The sequence below is a fragment of the Mus musculus genome, chromosome 2 (assembly GCF_000001635.26).
Source record: "Mus musculus strain C57BL/6J chromosome 2, GRCm38.p6 C57BL/6J".
Taxonomy (NCBI): Eukaryota; Metazoa; Chordata; class Mammalia; order Rodentia; family Muridae; genus Mus; species Mus musculus.
The window spans coordinates 59273947-59297787 of NC_000068.7; the positions used below are offsets into that span (position 1 = coordinate 59273947).

The window sequence follows — 23841 nt, forward strand, 5'->3', positions numbered from 1 at the left end:
AAAGAGTCTTTGATAAAATGGTCTGTTCCATGACATTTATTACTTAATTTACCACTTTAAAAAGATATTTGATAGAGTTCTGTCCCTTTAACATTTACTTTTGGCTTCAGCAGCCAAAACTTGGGGAATTTTTATTTTTGTTGTTAGATGATTGTTTTAATGAGACAATTTCATATAAACTTAAAATTCTAATTATCAAATTACAGATATCAGTGGGTTTTAGTACATTCTTAAAGGTGTACCCCATTAGCTTTCTTGTCCATCTCTGGCTACTTTCTGTGTCTGTGACTCCATGCTGGATTAGAGAGAGAGAGAGAGAGAGAGAGAGAGAGATTCATTTGGTCCCTTATGTCTGACATCTTTTCATTTTCACTTCATGCATTCAAGATTTATTTTCTATATAGCATGCTTTTTTATTTCTAAATAATATTGCATTATGTGGACATACCATGTTCTTGACAGTCATTATTGGCTGTTGTGAGAGTGCTGCCTCTGACTTAGGGGAAAGCCCAAAGTGAGGAAGGGTACTGCTGAGCCCTGGGGAGATTCCTTTGGTCCTGTGCGTCCATCCTCCTGCTTGACTGCAGTCTCTCTCCTGCTCTCTGTCACTGCAGTCATCCTTTATTGCTGAGCTTTGCATTTCTGCATAGTAGGTCAAGCTATTTCAGAGCTGTTATGCTCATCAATGCCTTTATGTCCTATTGATTCTGGTCACTAGAGCCTCCCTTAATGGTCAAAGGTCAAAGCTCCCTGACTTCATTTCTAATCAGACGAAATGAAAAAAAAAAAAATCCTTAATATTTGAATGTAATTCAGATATAATCTTTGGGATTTCCACTTTTTCATTAAGTATTTATCATGTAAGCTATTAAGAGAAATTTACTAACACTGCACTATTATGGCTGAACTCCTGTCATAATCAATGAGAGTTCCACGTGGGAAGGGTAGAAATGAGTCTGCTGGCCTCAGCTCTCCAGAAGTCAGTTTTAGTGTGGTTAGCTTATCACCATGTTTCCAGAACGAATTTTTAATTCCTGCTTCTCATGCCATTTAATCCGCAAGTGGATTTTCTATGCAATGGCTGGTGCACACATTTGATTTAGGCTCTGTGGGGCACAAGCCCAAGCACATGCTACAGTATTCCTAGACACTTACTTTAACTAAGCAAACAACCAAGTAATATCGGAATCATTAGCCAAATGGTTTTCATGAGAAATAAAATGTGTTATGAATCTAGAATATTATACAGCACAACATTCTAATTAGAGTGTTTAACTATTCTAAAATGAATTCACTGTTTCTTAGAATGAGCATTTACACATGTTAAATGAGTGACATAGCTGTGAGGACCACATATACAGACTGTTTATAGTTAGCAGCATCATTTCAGATTATTCTAAGCCCTTGATTAAATATGAAAACAGCCCAGCTGTATTAATTTTTTCTAATTAATGAGTAAAATCCTTTTAAAACTTCAGAAGCCCATGCATGTAAAATAAGTAAAATGTGGGTTCCATGCCGTTACCTAATTCAAGAAACTTTTAATTCAGGTAACATTATTTCATTTCTGCAGTTTTCATAGTTTATAGTCTATAATTACTAGTCATAAATTATTTAACATTAATAAGTTATTGAACCAAACTAATAATTACATTGTTAGCCTTGCCTCTGAGTCATTAGGTTTTTTTTAAAACTATCTGTATATATTTTTAAAGTGTGATATATATATCACTTTGAAGTTGTCAGTGTTTGTAATATTTAAGAAATACTAAAAATACCAAATCTAGAGATGTGGCAATTGTGAATATTTATACACAGAATTCAATATTACTAAAAAAATGTTTATATTGACTTTAATTTTTTCTATAAAGAAAAATATTAAGCACAAGATAAAATTGTCCTTTGCCTTACTCTTTCTGCCCTAGCTAGCCTCGCTAGCCCCTGGCATATCATCTTCTCATGTACTTCGTGTGCTTTTTCACTAAGTATGCATCATTCACGTGGATAACATTTTCTGTTGCTTTTTAAACATTCACATGTGTGAGGATGAAGAAATGGCTCAGTGGTTAAGAGTACTGATTGCTCTACCAAAGGGCCCTGGTTTGATTCCTAGGACACAGAGGTGACCCACAACCTTTGTACCTTCAGTTCCTTGCAATCCAAAACATTGTCTTCTGACTCCTCAGGCACCAGACACTCATGTGGTACCTAAACATGCATGCAGCCAAAACACCCTACACATAAAACTGATTAATTATATACACAAACAGTATATTCTATGTCATTATGTATTTTGCCTTTTCTCCCTGAGATATGTCCACACTGATACATGTTAATTTATTTTTTAAACTGCTATATCACATATTAAGCTGTTGGGCTCTTCTCTGTTGAAGTTTATAAGTAGTAAAAAGTGAACATATTTAAACTAAAATGAACGTTCCTTTTAAATTTATCTTTACCATATAACACATCATGCATTATGTTATGTTTGTATGTGTTTTGGTAATAAACACACCAGACTGATTGGTGTCTCTCACCTTAGGCACACCATTTATTTTGGGAGATATTGAGCATCTTCTCTATTAGCCATCTTGATATAGAATTAGTTCCTGTCAGCCAGTCATCTGCCCTCTTACCCCACATCTGGATACTGCACAGTGTGGTACAGGGCCCCACACCTTTCCCTACTTTTGGATAAACTTTAGCTTCGATGTGTAAGTGATAGCATGGTGTATTTGTCTTTTTTCATCTGCTTTATTTTACTTAACATGATAACTTCCAGAACCAAAATCTTTTTTAACAATGAGCATTTTTTTTAAAGTGTCTTCTGTTTCACACGTGTGTGACTCTGGAAAGGCACGTTTCTACATTTGGGCATTTATGTCATGTGTGGGAATGGTAAATGTGTGCAGTGTCCAAGCATAGCTGTCCCACCAGGGAGGAGAAAGTCCAGGCCTTCCCTTCCGCACTTTGCATTGCAGGAACTGACTGTGGCAGGCTTGGCAGCAAGTGCTTCTCCTCCGAGCCTTCAGGCTGGCCCAAGTTCACTTTTAAAGGATGCTTCCTGTGTGTCTAAGGTTTCGTGGCGTTTACATTTCATGCTTTTATCCCCAGTTTACCTGGAACTGACTGTGTATGTGCAGAAGCCGCAGGAGAAGATCTGATGTCCCCTGACTCTCAGGACAGTGTCTCACTAAACCTGGAGGTTGCCTGACGCAACAAATCTGCATGTCTCTTCTTTGAAATTTCCACTCTACTAGGGCAGCCCCTGTATAATTATGCAGATCCTGCAGTGCTTACCATGGCTGTAGACACTGTATATATACCTTGTGGGAGTTCTCTTCAACAGATTGCACTGGCTACCTAGGCTCCATCCTTGCTTATTATATCCTTGAGTTTAACATGTTTTGTTTCTAGTAATACAGTAGAGAAGAGAGTAGCCATGGAACTGCTCTTGCAAGATTGAGAGTTGCATTTGCAGACATTAGGACTCATGATCATATCATTGCCCAGTAGACTTTGATTTCTGGTTTGGTTTAATTTGGTTTTCATTATTTTTGCACACCTGACTAACGTTAAGATATCATTTTCCCCTAATAGTATTTTCCACAGGGACACCAATAAGTAGTTAGGGAAGACTTAAGGCCCCCCACCTCCACTTCCTACTTCCCAGTTGAGTGTTGTGTGCCTATAGTGGATATAGGAAACGAGATATAGGAAAGCCATTGTGCCCTTGGCCTCCATCACGGTGCCCACTTGAATCTGCACAGGCTCTTGTGCTTTTACTAATTAATTCCAGCCACAATACAGGAACCCATGTAAGTACCAGAACTTTTCAGAAATTCTGGAAAATAGCCTTGAAACCAGCCCTTGAACTAGTACAGCTCATGCCTTCGATTGTTTCAGCAAGATGTTAGGTCCCCTCACTTGGTTCACTTTGATAAGCTGGTTGCTGTTCTGCTCGACCGTCAGAGCAAACAATGATGTGTGGTGAGATGTTTCCTTCGCCCTTCGGAGAACTGCTCAGTATTGCTCTAGTCCAGGGATGTTTGGAAAGGAAAACTGGACATGTGATTATCTTCCTAAAAGTGAGGGCCATCCATTAGCTCATCTTCAGCAGCTAATCAGCTTGCCATGACAACGAACCTGGCAGGTGTGCCTGGGAAAGGAAAGCCCTGACCCTTCGCCAGCTCCATGTGTCTGAATTGTTCCTATCGTTGTCCTCCCAGGGCTTCAGGAGCTACTTAATAACAAATGAGCCTAATCTTCCCAGGTTTGTGTTCCTCATGGATTAAATAGGGAGAAAAGTGCTCTAACACTGAAGGGAGAAAAGCCCTAGGCTCCAGAGTTTCATACCTAAAAATCTAATACTGCACAATTGAAATGTTAGCATCCAACAATATCTTTGATAGAACATTTGATTTGCATGGTTTGGTTGCTTATAATCAAACTAAAATCATGCACCTTCCAGCCTTTTTTCTGGAAATGGAAAAACAAGCAATAACTAGAGTTTTAGGATCCTGTGGTCATTACTACAGTGTGAGTCAGTGGCTGGTTGATCCCCACTTTAGTTGTATTATCAATAATAATGCTATTAGAGCCACAACAAATTCAAGTCACATTTCCGAGCGTGACACCAGAGCTGACACACGAGGTACAGAATGTAGAAGGCATCTTGTTCTCTGCAGTGGCAAAAGGCTTCTCAGTCAGATGACTGTTGGGCAGGCTATAAAATAGTCCCACACTGTATGCCTTCTGTTACCAAAGAGAGTGGTCCATTCACAATAAACCTATGTTAAATCTTTTGTGACTCTTCTCAAGCACAAACAAAACCATGCCCTTGATGGCCACTGGTGTCTCCTGAAGCTCTCAGCTGAGAGGTGGCAGGGTTTCAGTGAAAGCAGGGTGTGTACACACCTGGATCCCATCTCATCAAATACTAGCATCAAAAGGGAGACTACTAGAAGTCTGGAATTGAGGATCCGGTGTGACACATTGTAAAATAGAGAACAGTCACCATGGTGTCTACTTGCTAAAAATTGCCTCAGCATCTCCATTTAGAAAGCAGCCGGGGAGTTACAGGGACAGAAGGGCATAGTGAATGGCACTGGGCTGCCGAGCTAATCAGACTCAGGCTATCAGGAATTCCAAGTGTTAGCACATGCTCTCTTCTTGTGGAAGGTGGATAACATTGGATAGGCGATCCATTATATTTTATGTTTTAAGTGCTGCAGAACAGATTTTTAAAACATCAGATGATTTAGTTCTTAATTTTGAGTAAATGGTTCTTAAAAATCACTTTATATGGTGTTTATTTGCCTATTAAAATGTTTTATTAATTTTTTGAGAATGTCATCGATGCATACAAATCTATTGAGATTGCGTTCCCTCCCTCTCTTCTGACTCCTCCCAGACCCACCCCAGTCCTTTGACCTCTCAACTTCATGTCCTCTATTTTTTTTTAATAACTCTATTTGTGTTACCCATATACTCATGAGTATATGAGCCACCCACTGGAATGATGACCTACCACGAACCACACCCGTAAAGAAAAATGACTCTCCCTGCCCCAGAAACCATCAGCTGTCCTTTGCTCCTCAGCCAGGGATGGGGACAAGTGCCACCACCATCCATGCTGCAGAGTTGACTGGCTTCATCTGGTTGTAAGCAATCACGGCTTCTGTGAGTTCATGAGTGCCACAGGGCTGCCATGTGCAGGGAGGGCTCTTTTGCCGTGGTCCTCCTTGACCTCTGGCTCTTGAAGTATTTCTGTCCCCTCTGAGATCTGTGCTGGTCCCTGGTCCCTGGTCCCTGGTCCCTGGTCCCTGGGAAGCAATGTGATATATATGTCCCATTTGTAACCAAGCACCCCAAAGACACCTTTTCTCTGCACTTTGACCACTTGTAAGTTTCTGCATTCCCCACCATCCATTGCACAAAGACACTTGTGGTGAGGTCAGAGTGCTTCACTGATCTGAAGAAGACAACTTGTACAGGTCCATTTAACACAAGCAGAATAGTTAGGTTCACCCCTAAGGCCTATGAGTGCCCAGTCTTGGCCAGATTTGCAGTACAAGACATTTATTCTACCAGAAAGTTGTTGCTATCCCATGACATTCCTGCCACTATTACAGCCATGGGTGTATCTTGTTGTGCCTGTCATTATTGTACCCAGGTTGTTAATGACATGCCCGCTCAGCTCCCCCAGCAGCCTGAACGTCACCTCTGGTACTGTGAAAGCCAACGTAGAGGAAGCTTCCAGGTCATTACCAGCTTTGTTTCTCCATGTCCTGTGACCATATTGTGTTGATCTCAGTAGCAGGGCCTTACCATCAAGTTCTGCTGGGGAGCCGAGAACGGCAGCATAACCAGCCTGGGCTGTTCTGGGCGCTCGAGGACACTCTGACCTCCAACAGAGGCACCCCACATCCGGAACTGGCTTTGTATTTAGTAGCCCCGGTTTCTGATGCATTATCCTCTGTGTGTGTGTGTGTGTATGTGTGTGTTATGAAATAGTAGGTTTTCATATAGCTTTCCAAACCTCTGTATTGTTAATACATCTCTTCACTATACCTCCCCCCATCCTCCTTGGCCTCCCCAAATCTCCTTCCCAGTCCTTCCTTTCCCCTTCATATCTAATTGATTGCATTTTTATAAAATTAATATAGTCATATGCCTCAGAAGTTGTGATTTCCTAAAACCCTTGAAATTTCATAGTCCAATGGTATTCCTGTGAAAGTTTAAAGAGAGACTGCTTGGTAGCCATGACTTTTACGTTCATTTTATCACGTGTATTTGAGGGAGTGTGCACATCCCACAGCATGAGAGTGGAATCAGGGCTCTCCTTCCACCACATAGGTGCTGGGACTCAAACTCAGGCAATCAGGCGGACATCAAGGGACACTTTTAGCAGTTCTGACTTCAAAATTTTATAGATTATAGTTCACAGTTGGTTCCATATCTTCCCTAGGCCTTTCTTATGGAACATGCTGACTTGTGGCCATGAATTACGGTAAAGGGGAAAGATTAAGCTGTTTAGTCTCTCTTGTCGTGTTGTAAACTGGGCTTCCACACTAGAGTTCTAAAACACTCTTGACCACCGGACACTCTTTGTGTCTGTGCTTTGGAAGGGTCTGGCCACTTGAGTAGGCTGTACACCCTCTGCTCACCCTCTGTCTTTCAAGCATGTTGTCTTGAGAGAACCCTTCTGGTTCATTCCCATGCCCTCCCCCCACCCCCTCCCACCCCCGCCTTTGGTAGCTTGGAACTCCTCTGCATTTATGTAGGAAGCAGTGGTCAAAAGAGAGGAGGCGGCGGGTGGATTTGAGGCTGTGGGATGAGTTAAGGGCTTTAAGCAGTCTGAAGCCCTTCAGCTTGGTTTCAGATGCTGCAGTACAGAGCAGCGGTGGCTGGGTATTGACTGTCTCCAGGCTCTGTTCTTTCCCCCAGACAGTTATTGATGATGTTAGATCTCTCCTCCTCCCACATGTGAAGTCATTTCTCCCTCAGCACAGAAATAGCTTCCTATGGCCCTGGTCTATAAATCAAGACTTGAGAACATAATTCCAGTGAGAAACAGGAGCTAAGCAAAAATTTGAAAAGAGTGCTGTGTTCTTTATTTTTGTAATTAGAACAAAATTTCTCTTAGAAGTTGAAGAACCTCCCCCTCTTCATAAAATCTAAGCATAAATCATTGCTCTGGCTAAACAGTAGGCAGAAATGAATTTTTAGCTGGACACTATACCGATGATGCGACCTGGTCTTCCAAGCACTGCAGCTACAGGTTGCACCACCATGTCTGACCCAGTCATTTGCTTTCGCATATCTAAACTGGCTCATTATTATCAGAATACAATATTTCATTGAAAGTACAGCCTTGAAATTCCTTTTTAAAATGAGATTTCAGAAGCTGAGAATATGGGTCTCATGTGCTGTGCAGATGTGATGTCCCAAGTGTGGATCCCCACTTTACACTGAAAAGTCGGCTGCTACAGTACATGTTTGCATCAAAACAAGACTTTATAACTATAAATTAGAAAGTTCATGGACATCAGTGTTTGTCTTAGATCTGTACAGCTGAGTCCTGAGTTGGTGGTGTATTTAATCTCATGTAGAGAAGTAGACATGCAGAGACCTCCTCCTCTTTCCTTCTTTGAAAAGCTCTTTTCCTGCTCCTCTCACCATTGCCGCCTTCATTTAAAATTATAAGGCTGGGATTGTTCTGACTCCGAAAGGCAAGGACATTTTTATTTGAACACTCAGTTTTCACTCTGAACTTAAGTTTTCCCTTCTCTGCTTCTTCATCTTTGGGGTTGAGAAGACAGGAAGTGAGGGATGTGACGGCCTTTGACAGGCCATGGACATATACTTCCCATCCACCTTTGACAGGCCATAAACACACACTTCCTGTCCACCTGTCTATTCATGCACTGACCCTTTGCCTGAATAGGATCTCGGATCATGACTGAGTCCATTGGAAGACCCTGGTATTGTGTTAGCCGGGGTGTTAGAAAACCCTTCTCTCTGGATTTCTTTGACTAATCAGTACACCTATTGTGGGGTGGGCCTCAGCAGAAGTCTTACTTCCTGTGTAATTTATGGGGATACCACAGGGAACTGTTTGTCTCATTTTTGTCTAGTAACACATCCTCTTTGATCTTCGCTTCCCATATGGTCTCTGAAATCTTTTATTCATAGATTCAAAGCACTCACACAAAATGCTTTTGTCAGAGAATATTTAACATCATCTAAAATGTTCTCTCTCTGTTGCTCCCTGGGTTTCCTCCACTTGTAGTGTTTGCACGAAGCATCAAAAGTCGTCTTCTCTTTGGGAGACTGGTCATAATATTATTTATTTATATCTTACCTTTTCCTGGCATTTTAGACAGCTGTTAGAAGGGGATCTAAAGCTGCAGTCGAGTATGTGGCATGAGTTTAAGGTTGAATGAAATATCAAGAAGCAGGAAACCAGCATAAGTAGAAATGAGACAGTGGGTACCACAAAGTTCACCAAACTTACTGACCGAAGAAAACCAAGACTGGACTCCGCCCCTGCCGCTGCTACCGCCCCTGCCGCTGCTACCGAAAGGAAATACCTGAGTCAGACTGCAGGCCTTGCCTTTCTCCTACAGCCTTGGAGTATCTGCTCTGCCCTCTCTAGCCACCTTGTTACCCTTCTGTGAGTTTGGAGTGGGGATGAACCAAAGCAAATGTCTGTCTGCCTGTGGTGACAGCTCAAGACTCCTGTTGGGAGTTGTCATGTCCTGTGTGAGAGGCATCATTCCTCATCTGGAGCAGTCTCTCCCTAACCTCCACACCACCCTCAGGTCTCAGAAATAACTACAAAGAGACCCCTTGCCCTCTCTCATTTGTTATGACTCATAGATCATGAACCTGTGCCATTGTTGGGGACAAATTCATAACATGCAAAATAACTAATCTTGACTTACGGCCATTGTCATGTTTCACTTGCCCTCCTTACTGAGAGATTGGGAGTTGCCTCTAGAAGAGAGGGGACTAAAGGCTAACTGTACAGATAGCCAGGAAGAACAGAATCACTAGAGCTAAGACGGAGAAGGAGAGGAAGATTGCTGTCTGTTGAGGCTGTGGCTGGGCACTAAGTACTTTTGGAAGACTTTCCCAGAAGTTTAGTTAAATACCAACAATAGCTTTCAGACTTCAGGCAGTTCCTCCTGCCTTGGCTAATGAATTTTTAAAACCAGGGTCTTCAAGCCTCTTAGGGATTGGTGGTTTCAGTTTGCCTTCCCTATTCCTTGATCTTCAAGAAGATAAGGCAACACTCCCTTGTTAGCATCTATCTTATTGATTGACTTTGCTGTTCTTTACTTAGGTAGGGTAGGTAAGGATGCTGAGTATCTGTGCTTGGTGAAGAAAAACTATCAAGATTGGTGCTGAATTTTGTCTGATGTCCTACTTGTTCTGACACTCGGAGGATGAGTCACCATCTGCCTTTAAAAAGCTACAGATGAGGCCCCTCCCAAGCATAGGTCAGTTACCTGTTGGTGGGTGGGAATAGTTCCTGGAATATCAGAACTTTGAGCATTAGGGAGGCCCTGCTTCTTCCATACCAAGTGGTAGGGTAAACTGAGCCCAGGACATGGCTGATGGGAGTCACACTAAAGGGAAATTTCTCCTGACAATGGGAAGTTCTAGTCTTTCTGTAGGTGTTATATTTTAAAAGAGATATTCTCAGCAAAAAGCCAACAACATTCAAGAAACCTGCATCATAAAATGGTTAATCTGCCTCTTTTGTTTAAAAAAAAAATGATTGAAAAATCATTTAGAATTTACTTTTAAAATTGAACAGCCCTAAAAATTTCCCATTGAGGCATTCCAGTATCCTATTCAGTTCTGGATGGAATCAGGGCACAGTCTCTCCCCCAATAAGAGCCGTCCATGGTCTGGTACTAGAAACCAGGAACAACTACCACAGTTGTGATCATGAGAAGCACAAGTGAGTGCTTGGGCACGCTCTCGATGAAAAGGAGCAAGGGATCAACTCCCATTCCTGTTTCTTGAAGGACCTTCCAGGTCATCGAGGAGTACACAGTCAGTTTAGACAGTAGGGCCCACGCTGTGTTTACAGTTTCTGGAGTAGTTTGCATAAGTGAAGCTTAATTTGTTACTGGCCATGGTTAATTGCTTCAGTCATTGAAAGTTCTTTGCATCTAAGTGATAGACACAGACCTGAGAAGGGTGAGGAGATGGCATGGCAGAGGGTCTGTGGCTCCACTCTTGTCTTCACTGTGACCTCCCCACCGCCTCCCCAGTCAGCTGGTTCACGATAGGCAGGGGAGGGGGAGCGTTTTCTGAGAATGTTCCTCCTCATAGGAAGTGACACAAAGTAAAATTGAGCCTCACTAGACTGCTTAGTTTCCTGTATACAGTGCATACATATGTAGTTACATGGTACCTGAACAGCAGCCCTGGCATTCGAACAAGTCTTAAAAGAATTTTTAGACAGCTTCACACATTCTTGCCCCAAAATAGCATTCAAAGTGTGAAGCAGCTTGGCACATGAGGCAAGTTCAAGTACTTGCAAGTTCCTGGAATGCAGGCTTGTGTGGGAAAGGGCAAACCAAAGGGACCCTCAGATAGTTGCATTTTGTCTTCTGTGGGTCTGTCTGTACTTTAGCAGTGGGGGAATGCTACCCATTTATTGCTATTTGGTAAAGCTCAGTAGCAACAGCAGGAGACAGCCTGAAAGGATAAGAAGTCAAGGCCTTGAAGACCGATTAGAAGAAAGACAGAATGTTGCAGCCTAAATAGGATCAAAGGATGGATGCCCAACCTATGTCGCTGGTAGTGGGGGTGCCCCGAGTGAGAGCCATGCGTGAGCTTCTGCAGCATTTGTGTGAGTGGAAAAGACTTGGGTGCCCCGGGCAGGGAATAGCTCATACTTTTCAGGCTGAGTGACCCATGGTGCTAATAGAGTGGAAAGAATTGTAACATGTTGAGCATGAAGTGGGGTTGAAAATACTGGGCTCATTTCACAGGACTTGCTGTGGTGTTTGTTAGTCTTATGATGAGCCAGTTCTGATTTTTAGTTACCAGCAAGCCTTCTTTCCTGGTTTGCATAAGCAGAAAGATGGATGATTACATATTGATTCATAGGCTCTCAAGGCTTATGAGCCAGATTCTAAGCCTTGGTGGCCAGGAGCAGTGCTCACTGCAGTGGCTGTGTCCATGGGGCAGTGCTTATTGCAGTGCCTGTGTCCATGGGGCAATGCTCACTGCAGTGCCTGTGTCCATGGGGCAATGCTCACTGCAGTGCCTGTGTCCATGGGGCAATGCTCACTGCAGTGCCTGTGTCCATAGGGCAGTACTCACTGCAGTGGCTGTGTCCCTGGCAAAAGCTCAAGTCACCACTCATTCTTCTTACGTGACTTCTTGTACCCTGCTCATTAGACAGCCCTTAGGCCTTGGCAGAGTATGAACAAGCAAGTTTTTTGTCAAGTTTCCTGACAAAAGACCAAATTCAGGAAGATTTTCAAACACAATGTACAACTCTAAGAAACCATTTTTATCTACAAATGAAAACTAATTCCATATGAATAGAATTTTACATTGATTTCTATATATTTTATGTAGCACAAAAAAATGCATAGTCCCTGCCTAAAATAAATTTTAAGACAAACTAATATTTTACTTAAAATTCAAAGCTTTGATGGTTAATTTGCCAGTAATCTTCTTTTTATTTGTTCTCCATCTCCTGGCCTGAACAGTTCTAAGCATATGAATCGTCCATTTAAATGATGGTTAGTTAATTTATTTAAAATTATGACGATATTTTCCTATTGACACAGAACTCTTGTGGATGATTCAGTCCTTGTGTGTGAAATGTCTTTCACATTCCAGTGGAAGATCCTAGAACACAAGCTACTTGGCACCTTCAGAAGGGACGTGAAAGGGAGCCAGGGCGGAGTCCTGTGGGCACAGTGCCTGTAGACACATGGTAGGCAGCCAGCGTCAGTTGGGAAGTGCTTCTAGGAATAGATGTTGCGGGGAGTGGAGAAAGGGAAGGAAGTGGGCCTGTCCTTCCCGGCTGAAGCTGCCTCTGCTGTCTCTCCCAGGAATCTGCCTCTCACGGCTCTAGAGCAGAGTGAGTCATTGAGCAGCATTTCAGATCCCGTGTATTTTGTTCTTCCGTCCTGGGGTCACAGAGTGAGCAGTTTGAGACTCCGTTAAAGTAAGAACTTTGAACACACTGTTCTGAAGAACACACACTTGTAGTTACTACACAATATTGTCAGTTCCCTGTCAGCTTAACTGGGTAATCTGTGCTCTTCCGCATATCTTTGCAATTTGGCTTATTTTTATTGTTCATTATTAGCTTATCTTCCTAATGAGTTATGTACATTACTTTAAATAGGAAGATGATTTTAGCTGAAGATTCCCATTGACTTAGGTATGCCCTGCTGTGTTTAGGGTACCTAAGGCCTTTTCAGCACTCAGATGCTATTTGTCTGATTTTTTTTTTCCCAATCCCTCCCCGCAACAACAACAACCAAAAAAAAAACCATACAAAACAATATGTTGGTACCTGCTCCTCGTGACAAAGGGTGAAATAAGTTATCTGCTTGAGCACGGTTAGGGCTTTCATCAGTATTTACCTCATTACTCAGAGCAGTGCACTGCTCAGTGCTTCTCACACTTTGTGAACACTGTATCTAAAGCGTCTCCTGTATGCCAGGCAGGCAGGAGGCTGGACCCATGGCAGAGTGGAGCCACACAGCCACAGCCTCTGCTACTCTGAGCAGAAGCCCAGAGTGGCTTGATAAGGTTGGTAGTTGCAAAGATGAAAGCCATTATAGAGCGTTCCATTAAAGTTAAACTCCCATGGTAGTAAAAGCTGCACGGGCTGTTATGAAGCTGCTCTGGATGGCAGTTTGGTTAGCAGCAGGTATTAATATTGACATAAGACCTGATTGTTTTGACAACTATACAGTGAGGCATTATCAGTCCTAGCGTTTGGAGAACTAATTTTGTGAATAAAATGAAGTAACAAAAGTTCTAAGAAGCTGGGCAGTGGTGGCACACGCCTTTAATCCCAGCACTCAGGAGGCAGAGGCAGGCAGATTTCTGAGTTCCAGGCCAGCCTGGTCTACAGAGTGAGTTCCAGGACAGCCAGGGCTACACAGAGAAACCCTGTCTAGAAAAACAAAACAAAACAAAACAAAAAAAGTTCTAAGAAACAGAAACTCATTGCAAGGAAGAAACTACTTTCTAAGCTGGAGAGCTGGAGGACGGTTGGGACCTGCCACCCGGAACAAGGCAAGTAGCCCTCAGTGAGATTTGCTCGCAGTTCCCCATCCACCACCAGCTGTGCCTTTGCAGTGCGGTAAAAGAGCACATTAGCTGGAGCCACAGGCTCAGAGCGCAGACAAGATGAGTATTCGCTGATTGGCTCCATTCATGGGAGCAGTTACCCTGCTTGCAACTGAGTCCTGGCCCTGGCATGTGACCGGCTGTGCCCATGATGGAAAGGGGGGCAATCACACACATTTTCACCAAGCAAAAGTCCCTCCCACCTTTTAATTCTTGGGGAAGACGGCAAGGAGTTAGAGAGGCGTGTAGAGCCGCAGCTCTGGCAGGTGACCTTCGTGAGCTCTATGTGTTTATTTAAGCTCAGAGTTACAGCTCTTTCATAAATTTTAAAGAAAAGAAATCTATGTTCTTACCCCAAAGGAATAACTTAATAACTTTGCTTGTGTGTGTGTCTGTGTGTGTGTGTGTGTGTGTGTGTGTGTGTGTGTGTCGTGTATCTGTCTCAGTGTTTAGGCACACTGGTTTTGGAATGATAGCAAGTAGCATGTTAGGTTTGACCTCAGCATTTCTAGTCACCAACATGTTTTATCTCTAAAATAAAATTACTTATGGCCCTGTGACAAAATTATTGTGCATATGATAAAAGAGCTAGTGTATTCAAAATGGAAATACATATAATACAAATGCTTAATCATCTAGTCTGTGTTCTATCTCACTGTCTGCTAATGTCATACTGTCCTGTGTCAATTGATCCATGGCAGAGAAAGGCAAAAAGGTGAACAAATATATTTTCACATGGAAATTGTTTTCTATATACATAAAGTATAAGCCAGTGGCCCCCAACCTTCCTAATATGGAGACCCTTTAATACAGCTCCTCATGTTGAGGTGACTCCCAACCATAAAATGATTTTCATACTATTTAAACTGTAACTTTGCTACTGTTAGAAATCATGATGTAAATATCCGTGTTGGAATTTCCAATGGTCTTAGGCGACTCCTGTGAAAGGGTCTTTCCAGGCCCCAAAGTGGTTGCGGCACGTAGGTTGAGAACCACTGCTAAGGAAACTATAACTCAGATACTGCCCTGTTGCAATGATTTTTAGTATATACTTTAGCTTTTTATAAGGTAACTTTTGATGCAAAGCATGCCCGTTAACTTGGTTGTCTATGGGGGTCTCTCATGGCTTCCTTTTTAGTGGTTATTGGGGTCTTTTCAAATGTATCTGATACACCTGTGGTTTCCCCAGCACCACAAATGCCACCTCTGTTAATACGCTCAGTTTTGCATCTCTTTATAATCTGCTTAGTTTCCAAGTACAAATACAGTTTAAAAAGTAATGAAGATGGGTAATTTTGAATTTTATTTGAGGTTTTTATTCATTTACATAATTAGATGTAACAAATAGTTTTGAAATGCAAAATAAGCCCACAATTTAATTCTATGACAAAACCTCTTTTTTTTTTTTTCCTTTTTTCTCTAGCTCAACTGAAAAGTCATTTCCTTGGAGATCAACAGGTATGGTGTTTTTTTTTAATTATGTAAAAATTGTTTTTTGTTTTAGATCCAAATAAAGAAGCAGCTACTTAGCTAGCAGCCATGGCCTGTGCAAGCTAGGCGAATGCTCTGCCACTGAGCCGAATCCCTAACGCCTATTTATTGTATTCTTTAACTTCCTACCCCTTGATGGGGTAAGCCAAGCAGAGCTCTTGGCAGTACTGAGACTGAACTACTTCGCTCTGGTGTAGTAGTTGCTGTATCCTTCATCCTTTAGCATAACTGAAAGTTACAGCATTGCACAGCAATTCCCTTAATAGCAAGTGTGTGTCTGAAGCTTTTCATTGCAAGGAAACAAAGGGGACACCAGGAAGGTTATTGTAAAACGGCCAATGACTCATCTCCATCAGATGCTTCATTGTTGCTCATACTTAGAGTTACTTGAATGTTCAGCTTATATTCTTCCATGTAAGATATCTGCTAATCCTGCTGTATAGTACAGTAGGCTTTGCTATAGCTTGTGTATCTTTTCCCCTAAACCTGTGACAGGAAGAGTGAATTATATTACAAAGAGTATCTGCCCCTATCCCAAGGGTTACATTCAGTCTTCACTCAGCTTGTGGTAATCAGGCTCCTACACCATGTGCTGGATGTTGTGCACCCTGCACATCGTCTTAGCACCACCCACCTGGTCCTCCCACTACCAGGCCAGATGGAGGTTGTAAGGTGAGCAAGTCAGCAGCACTGCAAAGCCTGGAACTGGCCTTGAAGAAGCTTAGAGCAGCAGATGCCCCGTATCTGAGCTTAATCTGCATTTGACCACAGAATTCTAATGTCGTTCACACTGCCAGCCGACAATGATTTTTGTTCAAACTGCTCCTACTCACAAGATCACCTACAGTTAGTAAAAGGGAAGATACTCCATAGGACAATATGTGGCTACCTTGGAAATAAGGTGGAATTTCATGTTATAGATGGTCACTTCTGAGATAGCTATGCAGAGATGAGCCCGAAGCCCCACCCAGTCTTCACCTCCAGACTAGAGAGGAAGCATTCACACCAGACAGAACACACAGTAGCAGCACTGCGTGGGAATATTTGAAACTAGGTTTTAAGAGAGATATTAGATATTAGAGGGCTGAATTAGACCATCAGGGACATTTAATCTCTCAGTAGTCATGAAGAGACCCTGGAAGCCCTTAAAGAGAAGTCATGTAATTTAAACATCCTCTGAAAGACAGCATAGTACGGTAGGCTTTGATTGGAGGGAAGAAAAATATAGCAAAGAAAGACTGGCTGGAAACACACTGCTAATTTGGTGTGGGAACATCTGGACTGAGTTATTGCTAGATGTGGAGAGTGGCTTAGTGTGGCCAAGCCTTGAGGTCTTGAGCAGTTTAGGAGGGCAGCTTCATTGAAAAACTAGGCGAGTTAGAATGGAGAGCCAGTCTCTGGGACACTTTGGACTTTGATGTTGGTCATGCTAGATTTGATGGTAAACGGAGCAACAGGGGATATTCAGTAGTGAGGTATAAATGTTAAAGCAAGCCCCAGTCCAGGGTGCAGGAAAGCGCTCCTGTTGAGCAGATAGTTCTCTGCACAATCACATTTGACCAAGTGCTTCAGACATGTACCCAGAGTGCTGTGGAACGGGCCGTCTGAGCAGCAGCTAGGCTGGAACCTGGAGAGCAGCCCTGCTCGCTGCTCCTGGGAGGTAATCAGAGATGATCTGAAACCCGAGGAGCCCCAGGGTGTCAATTGGGACAATTCTTCTTTCCCTACTTTGTCACAGTGTGTCAGGTCATCACAAAGAGCAGGACGGCTGATGCCGGCCTGGCTCACCTAAGTGAATGAATACACTCATATATGAATGGACAGTAAATGTCAAGAAGGCTTGAGGGCACGTACATTAGATTCACAACTGAACTTGAAGCCCTTGGAAAGTTTCTTTTTCCTCTCTGCACAAGGACCTAAAAAAATGGGCGTTCCTTAGGAAAAACTAAAGAAAACCCTCTGTCTAAGAGGGGCAACTGTGTTAGTTTAGGACAGAATATATATTTAGAAAAAAATTACAAAATGTTGTAAGTTTTTAAAACTCCAAAGAGCTTATTTTGATTCTTAACTACTGTTCTCGAGGTGCTCTTGAAAGTCTTACACTGAAGGTGTGTCCAACAGACAGTCTGTGATCCCAGGCACTCCTGAGTGGCCAGGAATGCCGCCGCACACAAATCAGGGAAATTTTTTTCTATTTCTACAAATTTTTGGTTTGTTTGCCTCTCTCTCTCTCTCTCTCTCTCTCTCTCTCTCTCTCACTCACTCACTCACCTCAGTTGTATACTTGTGATCGTGAACTTGGTAGAAGACAGTGTCATGTTGCAATGTCAAAAGGTTGGGAACTCTTGGTAGCCTCATTAGTACAGTTGTAAATCCTGCCTTGTCGACAGCCATTGCCACCCACCTCCCTTCCTCTTCCTCCTCCTCTTCCTCTTCTTCTACCACCTCCTCTTTTTTCTCTCTTTTTTTCTTTTCTTTTCTTTCTTTCTTTCTTTCTTTCTTTTCTTTTCTTTTCTTTTCTTTTTTTTTTTTTTTTTTAACAGCAGAGCCTTTCTGTGCATTCCAGGCTGTCCTGGAACTCACTGAGTCACATCCCAGTCTGGCCTGGCTCAGCTCCTTCATGCTGGGATTCACCATACACAGCTTATGGCGTTTTCTTTATTGCACATTTAGCATGTATGATGTGACTCTGACCATACTGTTTCTCTTGTAGCTCTTTCTATCTTCTTGATATTATAACCTCATTGAGATATAACTCACGTGCTCTACAATTTTCACTTCTACACATTTCAAAATCGTTAAAATATACAGAGTTGTGCCCACATCACCACAATCAATTTCAGAACATTATCATTACCTGTAAAGATGCCACATACATTTTATAAGTCAGTATCATTTTCTACCCAAAACTACTAATCTTAAGCAGCCATTGTTGTCTTTCTTTATGAATTTATGAATTTTCCAGTTCCAGACATTTTAGTTTCTGGGTTTGTACAAGGTGTGGCCCCTCATGATAGATCTCTTTCACAGAGTATTGTGTTCTCAAGATTCACCCTGTGTGTGGGTCGGCACTCTGTCCTTATTGGTAAATAATCTCCCCTTGGGGTACTGGAGAGCACTGTCTTTACCCACTCAGCAGGGGATAGGCACGTGTCCTCCTTTCAGCCATTGCTTTGAATGTTTATGAAAACTTCTCCATGTATATTTTTACCTATACATATAACTAAGAACAGAATCACCCAGTCAGCTTGTAACTCAGAGTTTTTTAACAATTGGTAAAATGGTTTCCAGCGTGGCTGTGGCTGTGCCTGTGTAACATTCCCACCAATAAAGCACAGGGCTTTCACATCCCTTCCCCCACTTGTGGTGGTGACCTATAGCTGTCCTGGCACGTGTGCTGAAGTATTCCTCATCGTCTGTTTGCACCTCAGTGATGGCCAGCGTCATTTTTGTCTTTCTTCTTCAAGCAGTGGGGAATGGCAAAGCTTATCCTTTAGTCATACTATCTGCCCGCCCCATCTTTTTTACTATTAAAAAAACATCATTTTAAATGTGCTTGTCACATACCTATTTGGTATTTTACAATATAAAAAAAAAGTATAAAATAATTACTTATAATTAATCTCATCTCAATTTTCTGTGAATTACACATAGTTGCCCTTTTAAGTAAACTTGAGAGCATTGATGTGCAGGTTATGTTTGCTGTTTGTTTGTTTTTTAAGACAGGGTCTCTCTATGTAGACCAGGCTGCCCTGGAACCCTCAATGTAGACCAGGCTAGCTGCTGCCTCCCCAGATGCTTAGTGTGTATTATTAAGTATGACATTCCTCTATTGATTCATCTTTAGTATTACATAGTAAGGATTTCTTGACACCTTGAATGTAGGTATGGTTTCCAGCATCTAGAGCAGAAGCCTCACCCTCTTCAGATATTCAGATTTAATGGAGAATTGGAGCAGAGACTAGAACTACTATAACTGGCAGGAAGATGCCTGAGGATGTTGAGAAATATGTTCCATGCTTGTATATGTACTATTCAACATTATAATTTTTTTCTGATTTTTGCTGTAAATCACTGTGATAACATAACCATATAAAAATGTATCTCCTGGATTTTTTGAAAGAAAAGCATGTAAGGTGTACATACAGTATTAAGGTCCTCAATGTGTGTGACCAAGTTGCTTTCCCTCCCTCCCAAGTATATGAGATTGAGCCCTTTAGTTTCTCCTTAATGTCTTTTGTACCTGGAAAATATAAATTATCCTTAGTGTTAGCACTTTTTCTTTCCTTTTGGAGGGTACTGTGTGATGGGTAAGAGTTACTTATGGTCCAGCAATAATAACAGCTGTGTCTCTTTGTCAGTCTTTAGCTGGGGAAGCAGAACCCACGCCAGCTAGTTAAATACAGGCAATTTGAGGCAGAGAGCCCGTGGGCTGGGAAAGTAGAGTTGGGAAGATCTGGAAAGCGAGCACCCTAGAGGCTGATGAACCTGAGTGTCTGCCTCTGTTCCAAGGGCCGGGGGTGGCAGGGTGCTTGACTCTGTCAGAGTCTCGGGGTAGGCAGAGATTGGGTGAGATTTGTTTTTACATTTGTTGGAACCAGGAAGAAGCATCCTGTGGCAGAAATCCTGTCTGGAACTGAGATGGGCTGGCGCTTGTCTTCTCTGCTGTTCTTGCCCACCCAGCAGCTGCTGCCTAGCTTCTTGAACTAGAGAGGGCAGCTAGGGTTTTAGCTACCAGCGCCTGACAGACGTTGGTGTTCCTATGTTTGTGATGCATGGTACAGACAGATGAAGATGGACGGTGGGGAATGCAGTGTCGAGGACTCCTTGACCTTCCCCCCTCATCCCACACTCTGACCCCCATTGTCAGGATTCATGTCATCGGCAAGTAGCAAATATCCGTTGACGGGCTGATGGTTTTCTTAAAGGGGGTGTGTGTGTCCATTTTTAACTTTCGTCACCCCAGCAGGCAGTGCAATCATTGCATTATGTGTGAAATATATAAGAATACATAAAATATATGCATATATAAGCATTAAATATACTTAACTTACAAACATAGCAGTTAAATGCTGCCCACATATCTCCTCCAGCTCAGGGAGATACAACCTTTAGCAATTCAGCTGCCCTCACCACAGCAGGGCCCTTCTTCCCACCCTGAACAACCTGGCCCCTTCTGTTTCTTAGAGCACCATAGCCCAGACTCTTACCCCAACTGGGCCTTAGAGTCATGTATTTATGGTTTTTCAGGGCAGGCCTCACTTTCAGATCTTACAGCCACAGATGGTAATAGTTGTTCTTTTCCCATCACAGCATTATTGTGTTTTTTTGATGCTCGTCCACTTTTTACCCATGCCTGTGGCAGCTGAACTGTGGCCATGACAGTAACTCTTTAGCTACAAGGTCAGGAAAATTGATTTTATGAGTAAAAGTAAAATCTGATTCCTTTTATGCTCCTTTTCCTAACAGATAATAGATGCCCTTTTCCAAGTTTGAGTGTAAGTTAATAATTGGAGTAAAATGATGGTTTTAATGTTCTTTTTACTGTAAACCTTATTGTATTGATTCTCTATGTGTAGAACAGAAAGAACACACTGTGACAATCCTGCCCAGAATTAGCAGGGGTGGCTTTAACATGTGAAAAAGAGTTTCAAGGGCTTCAGTGTGCTGTGTTTTTGGCTTGGTCTCAACAAAAGACACCACCATTCTTTGGCTTGACTCCTGTATAAGAAAAGACTTCATAGAAGGGCAGGGGCTAGAGGTCTATCACAGTTTTTATCTTCTTCATATTTTCCTTTTACTTGCAGACAATTTCTCTGGGTTTTTTTTTTTTCCTCCCTCTTTAAAGTTTTACAGATTTAATTTGAAAAGTTCATTCCAGCAAGAAGCCTTCCAGCAAGAAGGTGAATTGATAGCCAGGCCCGGTGTGGAGGATGCTACCTTCCGCTGAAATGCCAAAACTGAGCCTAGCTGTTGAGTTTTGTTTTTAAATAGACAACTTTGTGCAGCATCTAAGGAAGAACTTGGGATGCACTGAGCTCAGAGATTTCCATTTCTCTCTAATTCAGCTCAGGAAAGTCTGGTTTGACTTGGTGGTTGGTAGATGGTTGGTGGGTGGTATTTAGCCTAAGAGTGGTAGGCTTTTTGGAAAGAGACTCTAACCAAAGGATGAGGAAAAGATGGCAGTTACACCCTTTGCATCCTGCGGGTGGGTCTCTACCGCATGGCTACGCTGCCCTGAAGCACTGGCTTCCCTCAGCTCTGTGCTGGAGGGATTTTTTGTATTTTTGGTTTTTCTAGACAGGTTTTCTCTGTGTATCTCTGACTGTCCTGGAACTCACTCTGTAGACCAGGCTGGCCTCGAACTCAGAAACCCGCCTGCCTCTGCCTCCCGAGTGCTGGGATTAAAGGCCTGCGCCACCACACCCGGCGGAATTTTTTTAAGTACGTATAAAACTAGTGCCTTATGCATGCAAGACAGTCTCTCTCTCCCACCCACCACAAACTCATCCCCAGCCCCTTTTACTTTTATTTTGAGACAGGGGCTCAGAATTTCTCAGTCAAGTCCGTCTGTAGCCTGGAGAGGCCTTGAACTTGGGATCTTCCTGCATCAGGCTTCCAAGTGGCCAAGATTACAGGCCTGAACCACCAGCCTGGCCAGGCCCACCGGTGTTAACGCTAACGTGGTTCCTAGAAAGTAATATTGAAACGATTAATGAAGATTGAGTGAGGGTTGAAGCATTGGTACTCAAAAAGAAGAAGTTCAAGAGGCCAAAAAGATTAGAGCTTCTCAAAGAATAAGTCAGCAAAAGACACGGGGCAGTGAAATGGGGGACCTTGAAGTGGGCCCACAGGGCGCTTGCCCGTGCCCTGCAGAATCAGATGACGAGAAAATGAGGTGTATAGTTAGGACTTTTGATATTTGACAGGAAATGTGGAAGGGACAGGAAGTGATTGTAATACAACTTTTAAAGCGATTATTTACTTTCACAGTGCTCTATTCATTCAGTATGTATACGGTGTACGGAAATGTCATGGTTTGTGAACGTTGTGCACCTGTCCCTGACCTGTGTGACATTAGAAGGTCATGTAGTCTGCCAAGTTTAAGACTATAAAGGCAGGTTCTCCATTTTGTTTATATAGAGATTTTTACTTCTCAAATGTATAACTAGATACAAGGTCTGCCACCAGAGTGAGCTTAAGGACCCCAGACACAAAATATGAAGGTAAATGAGAGAGGAGACTTAAGACAATTTTTCCTTTTTTTCTTTTCTCCATCTGGAACAAGTAATTTGCAACACAGAAAAAGCTTCAGCTCAACATGAGATAAAACAAGGTCTTAAATGGGAGTCCACTGTGCATCTGTAGAAGTGTGGCGGCCTCAAGATGGACAGCCAGTAGGAAGCCTGCTGTACTGTGCATAGTATCGAGTAGCCGATTAGATGTGCGCTGGTGTGTAAAATGACTACTGTGTTATTGGAGGCCTCGATGCTTTATGACTTATTGTGGCTATCAGCTGTACAAATGACAGAGCTTAACACATTCATTCACTTCCTGATTATCTTCTGAACGCCAGGAGGGTAAGAGTTTCTTTTAAAACTAACTGTGGAGTCCAGGTTTTATGGACCTGACTTAGCCAGAGACACAGAAGGCAGCTCTAGGCTTTAGGTTCCTTTTCTGTGTGTGTGTGTTGGTAGCAGTCTTGTTGTGTGGCCCAGATGGTGGGGAGCTCAGTATGTCCGTCGAGCTGTGCCTGAGCTCACAGGTACACCACCATGCCAAAGCGCTGCTTGCCTTTCTGATGTTCTGGTGCAAACGTAAAACCTGCCTTTTGTTTGTAAGAATGCAAAAGTCTAGAAACATCTGTAGTAAAGCAAGCTGTGCTTCATTCCTACCCCATTCATACCACAGCCACACCTCTTCTGCTGGCTTCTGCACACAGGAGTCATGGTTGGTGAGCTCTTTGCCAGGTCCTCTTCTGCTTGTGTCTGTAAACAAGCATGGATGTGAATTTAGTTTCCTCCACATAAGTTACAATACATCCATGTTGTCCTGTGTCCTCCCACCCACCCTTCCTTCTTTCCCTTCCTTTTTTTTTTTTTTTTTTTTTTTTCTTTCTTTTTCTCAACCTGGTAAAATCCTGTGTTTCTATGTAAGGATGTAAAGACACCCTTTTGTTTTTTAAGAGTTGAATGGTATCTTTTTTCCATTCAGTTTCTCACTCCAGCAAACAATGGTGAAGATCTCCATGCCATATCCAAGTGTCTTTGTCAGATAGACTTCTAGAACTTGGGGAGCGCCTGCCTATATTGACCCTGTGATTAGCCTATTAAAATGCTTAGTGATCCTCCACTACTGTGGATGCCAGCAAGGCTTCCCATCTCCATGGGCTCTGTATAACAGAGTGCAGGAATGGGAATCTTGATGCATGTTTAATTTTTCAGTACAGTGTTTTTTAAATAAGATTTTTTAAAAGTCATTTATTTTAAATTTGCCTGCCCA

The 23841-nt window shown here is 42.5% G+C and overlaps 1 protein-coding gene across 27 annotated transcripts in view; it reads left to right on the top strand.

The window, feature by feature from the left end:
* The window catches only part of Pkp4 (plakophilin 4), a 194356-nt gene that overhangs the window by 113097 nt on the left and 57418 nt on the right, over window positions 1-23841 (top strand). For 26 of the 27 annotated variants that reach the window (NM_001362993.1, NM_001362995.1, NM_001362998.1 and 23 more), the window contains one exon: window positions 15272-15306. The exons of the other annotated variant lie outside the window; for it this stretch is intronic. Coding sequence is in view for 9 of the 26 variants with exons in the window: in NM_026361.2 (NP_080637.1) it covers window positions 15272-15306 (35 nt within the window). In the remaining 17 variants the exon portion in view is untranslated. The remainder of the gene's footprint in view (window positions 1-15271; window positions 15307-23841) is intronic. 27 annotated transcript variants of the gene reach the window in all.